The following is an 8,989-nucleotide window of genomic DNA, read 5'->3' on the forward strand; positions in this document are numbered from 1 at the left end:
ATTTTCAGCTGTGTGATGTCAGTTCAATGTGTTTGATTTTTGGATTCTCAAAACTTAAACCTCAGTTTAAGTTGAGCCAAGAATGGCTCAGTTTGCTCTGTCTGCTGCTCTGACCTCTGATATTCCAAACACATTGTCTTTGTGTTGGAATCTCAGAAGAATTTTTTGATATTCCTGAAACTGTCTTAATTTTTATGTACAATCTGTGTGATAGACTCCAGAGTTATGCATTTCTAGGAAAAAAATTACAATTACTTTGTATTGCTGGAACTTTCTCAGCTGATTTCTACCTAAGTTTTAGGAGCTTTTTTGATTGCTTTCTCCTTAACATTGTTGAATGTTACCTTAAATTTGTAAGGATTTTGTATGGTGGATGGTGAATGAAAACTTGTAGCATGCATGCTGATGATATTTAATATTCACTTTGAAGTTGTAGCTAAATTGCAAAGACTTTTATTGATTCTTCTTCTTTACCAGAATCGTGTAGAAATAAATGATGTAGACCCTGAAGTTTTTAAAGAAATGATGAGATTCATTTACACAGGAAAAGCACCAAACCTTGAAAAAATGGCTGACAATTTGTTGGCAGCTGCAGACAAAGTAAGTAATTGACTCCAAACTTCTCAAATCTGGTGTTTGCTTGGGAATGCTGATAAAAAAACATAAAAATCTTACTTTCAGATTGTTTGATATATATTTTGCGTTTTTAAAACATGAAGAAGCAGCTCTCATCAGAAATTAAGAAGGCTAGGAGAAACTTTTCTAGAAGTAGAAGGCTGATAAATCTTTTTTTAAAGAGAAGTGTTTCAGGTATTTATTTAGTATAAATTTTTTTAGAAATTGGATTATTTTCCTTACAAATTGAGTAGTTCTAATCTTTCATCTCTTCTTTGTTGGGACCTTGTCTACTCTTAAAATTGTTGCTCTTTCTAATATTTTTTCTATTGTGATTTTTGAGATGAAGGGATTTACAGCAGCTCAGCAAGTAAGAGTTTTTTTGCTTGCTGGCCTTGATTTAGGACATAATTGATAAATGTAGAGACTGTTATAAGGTTGATTTTATAAGGTTGGCTATTATAAGGTTGATATATATGATTGTCTGCAATACCAGAAAATAAAAATAAAACCTGTTCAGATGTGACATCCTTCAAAAAAGCACAGTTTATTAATGCAAAATATAATATAGGAATGCAGTTTTTTCCCCATCAAATTTCCTGTAGGCTGTATCAAAGGTATGAGGGAAGTTAGGAAATTCAGAGATGGATTAGGGATAAAGTTAAATTTGTTTTAAACAATGTAGCTGATGAAACTCCATTGTATCACTTCTTGCCCCTCAGTTAGAGATGTGAACCTGCTCAGTGCTGATTTGGCTCCTTGCTCCTCCTTCCTTACCAAGCAGAATTGAAATGAAAACTTTTGAATGGGTTATGTTTGTTGTTTGGTAAAAACTGTCAGCAAGGTCTCTAGTTAGTTTTTGCCAAGCCTGATGCCTGGTTACATTTGAGAACAGCATCCCATTGTGCTGTGCAGTACCTGTGGGGCAGCAGTTTGATGTTAAACTGGGGAGGCACCAAGCCTGGCTGGAAGTGTGTTAAGAACTGTAGAGATGAGGAGGGAAGGAATAATGAGTTTGAGGAATGATTAGTGCAGTTTTTCTCTCTCTGCAGTATGCACTGGAACGGCTGAAGGTGATGTGTGAGGAAGCACTCTGTAGTAACCTCTCGGTAGAAAATGTTGCTGACATTCTTATCCTCGCAGATTTGCACAGCGCTGAACAGCTAAAAGCACAAGCAATAGACTTTATTAACAGGCAAGTAATACTTGTGAGACTCTAAATATATTTGTGTTTATGTTTGGTGTACTTTTTCAATATTAGCACACTTCTCTCTTGCAGGTGCAGTGTTCTTAGACAACTTGGGTGTAAAGATGGGAAAAACTGGAATAGCAAGTAAGTTTCCCTGCCCCACGATGTTCTGTACAAACACTGCTAAGTAGACTGCAGATCTTAAGAACTGTTGCTTCATTTCCACACTACTGAGGCCTGTCACTGACTGTAAGTAAAGTAGGATTCAGCAGATGCTACCCCAGTTATGATTGTGACTCCCCCTTTAAATGACAGGGAATGTTAGCTGCTCTCCAGTGTGAGATACTAACAATAGCTGGTTTTCATTCCCTCTCCCAGGGGCATAGTGCTGTGAGGTGATGGGAGCAGCCTTTATAGAGAAAACCATTCTCATGGGTATCCAGGTTTGTGCCTGGAGGAGTGATAGTCCCAGTGTGGTTTTGAGACTTGCTTGGGTCAGTCTGAGCCTGCAGTATTTCAACAGAAAGGAGGGCAGTTGCTGTCTCTGCCTTTGGGGACGTGTTTGTGCACCTCCCCACATGCCAGCACAAGAGCTCTGGAGGCCACACAACTCGTCAGTCAGGTCCCTCTGACTCTAAGGGCTCCTGCCTACACTGGAAATAGGTTGAGGCTGTGTGGCTCAGGCTCTGGCACTGATTGCAGCAGCTCAAGTGAATCACAGAGTGGAAGACAGCCAGCTGCAGAATAGCTGGTGGTAGGCTCCAACAGTGTAAGGGCAGTGGAGCACTCATTCCTTACCATCAGAATCTCCAGAGAACTTAAAGGCTGTGTTGTACCACTTAGTTCAAATTATTGTTTCTCCTTGAAACAAAAAAGGTTTCACAGGCATAGTGATTGAGCATGATGTGGAAAACAAGTGGGTGGTTAAAGGTAAATAGTAAAATACCAGTAATAGAGATTAGTCAGAATCATAACTATGTAACTACTTGATACATTTCTTCTCAAGTGATTTGGAAGTTCCTGAGCTGACTTCTGTCTTGCTAGTTAACATACTGGTTATCTTTTCTTCAGCTGAAACATCTACAGTAATTCAGGGAAATAATATGAGAGGGACTGGCTTAATTTGCTGACTCTGGGCACCAGGGAGTCTGAACTTCAGTATTGTTTCTCAAGGCCCTTCCCTTCACTGACTTGCAGTAGCAGATTAAAGATTTGCATTAGAAATTACCCAAATATTAGAGATCATGTAGTGTAGAGGTCAGCTGATAACTTCATGCTTGATAATGTTCCTGAAACAGCATGAGGGTGCTCACTATAAGCTTTTGAAAATGCAGAGCAATGGGAACTTGGGATTGATGCATGTTAGTTCCAAATTACAAATTTATCCTGCATCAGTGTTACATGCAACCCAGCCAATATAATATTCTTCATGTGCAAAGTGAATTTTTTGCCTTTTTTCTATTATTTCACCAAAAAGTAAATATACACATTGAGTAAATACATAGATTTTTATCTCCTGGGTTGTCAGTGTGATACTTGCTGAACTCTGTTGTTGCTTTTGTGTTAGTTAAAAATCAACAGTGGCCATTGAAAGCTATTTTGAATGTGGCCCATCATTTGCACTAAAAAAAAGAGTGAATATTCTCAATATGCTCCACTGGTACTTAGACTGCAGGCTCCCAGTGAAGGGGTCTGGAGCCAGCCAGCTAATCTGCCTTCATGGCTCTTTGTAAAAGATGAGCTACATCATTTTTGAGGCAGTTTCAGCTGATTCGTCTTGTCATCCTTCTCTCTCCCCAAATTGAGCATGCCCTTTTATGTAATGAGATTATCATGTCTTCCCTTGCTTTTTGTCTCTGCACTAGACCTCATTTTCTTCTAGTTTTCCTCTTTATTGTTTCTCATGAGCAATTTCAAGGTGGTTATTCTGACACAGTTCTCTAGCTGAGGTCTGGCTGGTACTGAGTAGAGCAGAACAAGCACCTTTTGTCCCACATCTGATTATATTTCTATACCCAAATTGCAAATTGCTGCTTCTCTCTGTTGGCACCCTCCCTGGCATCCAGTCTGTCCCACAATATTTGACTGCACTTCTGCCTTGCCTGCTCTTCTCCGCTGTGCATTTGGTTTGTAAAATGGTGTGACTGTTGTTAATGCTTCTGTTTTCAGCCAAGCAACAGACATAATGGAAACTGCAGGCTGGAAGTCCATGATCCACTCCCACCCTCACTTAGTAGCCGAGGCCTTTCGCGCTCTGGCGTCTGCACAGTGTCCACAGTTTGGCATTCCACGCAAACGGCTAAAACAGTCCTGAAATCTTCCATGGACTCTAGAGAAATTGGACTGACTCCACTCCTCCTTGTCCAGAGGTGTTTTCACAAACCATAACAAGAGTTTTTGTTATCCTTGTCCACAGAACAGAAGCTGAAAAAGCCTATTGTTTGCTTTTCAGATGGATAATTTATGGTTTAATCCTCAGCTTTAAATTAGACTGATTACTCTAATTCACTGAAAGGCCTTAAATTATCTTCAATGACTCTCTAGTCCATATAGTCTAATGTATCTTGATTTTTTTATTATTATTTTTTAATGTGCCTTGTCTTTTTGACTAGGCTCTGCAGGATTGCACTAGCTCCATAATGCAGTAAAGTTGATAACTGAAGATTAATTTTTGAAAGGGATCTTCCATTATTTTCAGAAGAAAAAAGAAAAAGATTATAGTTTGGTCCTGTGCTAACTGGAAGGTTTTGGCTCTCATTAAAAGCACTTGAACCAGAGGCACATCGTGTACCCTAGGCAAGTGCTAAATATAGGGAGAGCCTGTTTACCTTCAGCAAATGCTCACAGGCTATTTATGGCAATATACTGCTTTGAACATAATTTATTTTTCATTGTGGGGGCAAATATGCAATGGTTTGGCCCAAAAATGTATTTTCATTACAGTTTGTAATGCTTATTGTGTGTGTGTCAAAGCTGTCCAAGCGGTGAAGAGCAACACAGAATAAACCTTTGGCTTGTGTTTCTTTACGGTCCATCATTAGTTTACATTTAATGCAGAACTGAACGAGAGGTAAAAGAGCTCAATGTGAAAAGGAATAGTGTTGTATATGGAATAAATATATCCCAGTGTATGGCTGCATAGAAAAGTCAAGGATGCATAGAATGACCAAATGTAAATTGAGGAAATGGGCCAAATGGATTTTGAATATGCACTTTTAATGTGTAACTTTTGTATGTTGTGTGGTACATATATATTTTGCTTTTGATGAATTAATGAGGTACAGGTAATTGTGGCTTAACTTTTTAGATACATTTTAAGATGCCCACAGCCACATGGGATTTAGTTTTGTTAGAAAAGAAAGGCATGTCTTTTTAAGACTCAATTGAAGGTGGCTATTGCGAGCTTTCATATTTAAGTAACAGAATATTTTCGCTTATTTGAAAAAGGCATGTGAATGGTAAAAACTTTGAGGGGATTTTTCCCATCTTGACGTACATGCATGGCTCCCACAAACAACCTGGGGAGGCTGTGCACACATCCAGGAGTAGTTCCCTGAAATGTCAGATGGTATCTGCAAGCAGAGACTTGCTCAGTCTTGCATTTCAGTTATTGTACTAGCATTGTGGATGGTATTGAAATTCTGCATAATGTGGATGATATTGAAATTCTGCATAATGTGAAAAGGATGAAACATTTGTAAACTGCTTGTCATGGGCCAGTTCTTTACTATATGAACCTTAGCTTTAATATCAACATCCTCAGTGTTTGATAGCTTTGTTTACAATTGGGAGGAAAAGTCTGCAGTAGTGCACACTCTAAATGTTCCCTGAGTTATTGCATTGAGTTTACTGTAATAGTGATAATATGCTGTATTTCTTTTTTTGGGGGGAAGATTTGGGTTTTACAGTGGGGAATGGGAGGAGATCTCACCTAATTTATAAACATCTTTGTGTAAGGGTTTGAGTTTGCCTATTAAAAAAAGTCATGCAGGGAAGAGAGAGGAAGAATTTCAGATTGTTTCTCCATCCTCATTTCATTGAGATTCATCTGACTTGCTCTGAATAAAAGTTTTAGAGGAAAGAATATATAATTTTATATTTTGACATCTAGTAAACCACTTATAAAGGTAAATTGGAAGAAAATGCCCAGTCCAATTTTGAAGACTAAAACCTCTGAACATGAACTTTTTCTTACCCTCTAGCTAAATCTTTATGATGGCTAAAGTGTAAAATCAGAAATTTTAGTAATACACAAGGCGTCAAATTATATATTTACAGAGATTTATCCATTTTTAAATATTAATCTAAGATAAGGTCTCATAAGCATACTCCACAACAGGAGGGGAAGGTGTTTATTCCAAAATCATGTTTTTGCTGCACTGTGTAACGTGTTGGGACTACAGCTCCTCATCCTCATCACTGTAAAACTCACAGCGCTCACGTGCAAAGTGACTTGAATATTTAATGCTGTAATGATTGCCCAGGTCAGCCTGTTCTAAAGTAACAACTGACAGTAATCAGATGGAAAGTCTAAGGATTTCTAGAATTTTTTTTTTCAAAGCCTAATAGCACACTTTGTACCAAAAAAAGTCAGACACTGTTCTGTGATATCATCTGCACCATAGAGTGTCCCCTCCTCAAGCCAGGAAAGAGCCCTCTGCTGATCCATCTGGTTAGATTGGACTTTATTTATTTATGTTTTCAAGTTCTGACAGATCTTGAGAAAAAGGTAAAGCAGTTGCTGTATTCTTAAGTGAGTGCACTAATTATTCACCTCTTTAATTACCTACATGCAGTGTTCTCACTGGAACGGGACATTGATCATTCCAGCCTTCCCCTTTGGATTCAGTAGCTGGGTTTCATTCCCCACATCTCAAGAACTTGCCCTTAAAGCCTCAGTTGGAAGTGCAGCAGATCAGGACTAATCAGTGGTCAGGTTTTTCCAGGCTGAAGTCCTGGGGGTTTTCCCTGGTTTTCCCTCCAGGTTAGGAATATGCCGTATGAAGGTGCCACGTTTTGGCTTGCCAACACTACTCTCTCAGATAGATGTGAACCACCACTTCTGTGCTTTTCTGGGGAGAACCCTGCATGTGTCCTGTGTGTGTGCGTGTGTGTGTGTGTGACTGTGTGGTGTTTTTTGTCAAGGGTGACTTTCTAAAAATAAGGACTCAATTTGCTGTTAAAATGCTATTATGTATTATATATATTTTTTTTTTTTTTCTCCATTCAGACCTCTCCTAAGGAGATGCTTTGGGTGGAAGTTGCTTCAATAAATAATACTTATTTCCTAGTCCATTTACTGCATGCAGAAGTATGAACACATTGTGCCTTTTTAGCAAACTGTTGCAATGAAGGGATGATTTAACAGGGTGCGAGGTCTTTGTAAAATGTATTTTTAAAGGTGAAGAAGAATACTCTTTGGTACACAATTGAGATGGAAAAGTTCAAGTTGCATTTGACCTCTGTTGCATGTTGATTCTTGCTTCCTAAATTCAATTTCACTGAGGTACAAACTACAAAAACAAGTGGAATAAGTATTACAGATACAAGTTGAGTAATGGTATATTTTTGTGAAATTGTGATAATATTTGCTGTTACAAGATAAGTGTATGTCAAAATGTGATAATCATGGACACAAGGTTACTCTAGTTCTGGTGTTTTTCTACACATTGAGTATTAGTATAAAATTCACCTTTGCACAGGAGATCAGTAGAGGACCCACACGGAGATTGTGTTCCTTTTAAATCCTCACAGCAGGGCTTCTCCTTTGGGAGGATAAAAGCCATGTGCAGTATTTGAAACTGTGTTTCACAGAAGGCAGTGAATTGCAAATGTGAGGTACTGCTACCTGAAATGTTGTCGAATTTTGTTGAATTTTACAGTTGATTAAAATTCCTAAGCTTAATTGCTTTTTTTTTTTTTTTTTTTTGTAATTGACAAATGGAATGTTACCTGTCCTCTGTCTGTTGTCAATAGTGTATTTAGTGCAGAGCTTAGCTCCTTAGCTAGCCAAGACACTTAGTCTCATATCTTGGCTTCTGCTTACAGTAAATGGACTATGTTTGTAAAGGGAATTCACTATTTCAAGTGTTTTGCAAGGAAATTCACTGTATTTGTAACCTGGTTTTTGAAGGCTTAAGATCAATGAGTCCTATTTTAGAAGTTAAACCAGTGAAATGACTTGGACCTGTTTTGGGGTGGAAATGATATAAAGAATTCAGATATGTAAACAGTCGTATCAAACCATCCAGCCTTTTTTTATCAGCTGATGTTAATGGTGAAATACTTTTTGTACCTTGTTGCTGAAAATATTTTTGCGTTTCAGCACATCAAGTTACAATAAAGTTGTTACTTATACAGAGTGTGTTTGTCTTTATTTGTTGTGATTATAAATACTTGCAGTGGTATGTGGCACTGTTGATATGTGGCTTTGGACATGAAAATGATGATGTCAAGGTAAGTTATTTTATAAGAAGTGTGTGTCTGGGTAGGTACATGCAAAATTCTCCTGGTGTGCTTAAAACAAAAAATTCATCCCTTAAATGGCTCCACAATGATCCAGTCTAAGGTTCCTCGTGGGGTTTATATCAATAATGGCATAACTCACATCCCCACAGACAGCTCAGTAACCTCTGAGGGGAACAGGACTGGTTACCACTGAGTGGTATCAGAATTATTTATACAGTCCAAATGTGTAACATGAGCTTCAAATTCCAGATAAACAAAGAATATTAAACTTCATTATTTCTTTATCTAGAATGCTATATTTTTATCCTTTCTGAAGATGGTTTTCCTCCCAGTTGTTTATCTTGTCATCATAAAAAATTTTTTGTTATTCAGCAAAATTGATTCAATGAGCATTGATTTAAAAAAAACACCTATTTTCTTTTTATAGCAAATTCCAATTTTTTAAATGTGAAAACAGAGCACATGAAGAAAGCTTTTTCTCCTTTTAGTTGAATATTGTTGAAATTATTTTGCAGTGTTGTTCCAGTACTGTGTATATCCTCTTTCTTTAAAAGGGAGAAGCTCAAGTATTGAATTTCTAGTGGTTTTTACCCTCTCAGCCTCTGTCACCATCTCTTGCTGTACAGGATTGCCTGTCCTGCCCTGTGCTGAAGGGATGGTTTGATACTGAAGTATTTGAGTGCAGCCTGAGCAGTCAGGTGAGAAATTAAAGTTGAT

General features: G+C 37.8%; 1 protein-coding gene across 3 annotated transcripts in view; it reads left to right on the top strand.

Annotated features, from left to right (window-relative positions):
- SPOPL (speckle type BTB/POZ protein like) overlaps positions 1-8,161 on the top strand; it is a 32,629-nt gene extending 24,468 nt beyond the window's left edge. For 2 of the 3 annotated variants that reach the window (XM_072931729.1, XM_030278114.4), the window contains 4 exons: positions 478-600; positions 1,668-1,810; positions 1,895-1,948; positions 3,974-8,161. In XM_072931729.1, the coding sequence (XP_072787830.1) occupies positions 478-600; positions 1,668-1,810; positions 1,895-1,948; positions 3,974-4,118 (465 nt within the window). In that variant the 3' untranslated portion in view covers positions 4,119-8,161. Of the gene's footprint in view, positions 1-477; positions 601-1,667; positions 1,811-1,894; positions 2,054-3,973 lie in introns of all 3 variants that reach the window. The other variant, XR_012056844.1, reaches the window with a different exon arrangement.
- The last annotated feature ends 828 nt before the right edge of the window (positions 8,162-8,989 follow it).

This window comes from Taeniopygia guttata, chromosome 7 (genome assembly GCF_048771995.1).
Source record: "Taeniopygia guttata chromosome 7, bTaeGut7.mat, whole genome shotgun sequence".
In the NCBI taxonomy this organism is placed as follows: Eukaryota; Metazoa; Chordata; class Aves; order Passeriformes; family Estrildidae; genus Taeniopygia; species Taeniopygia guttata.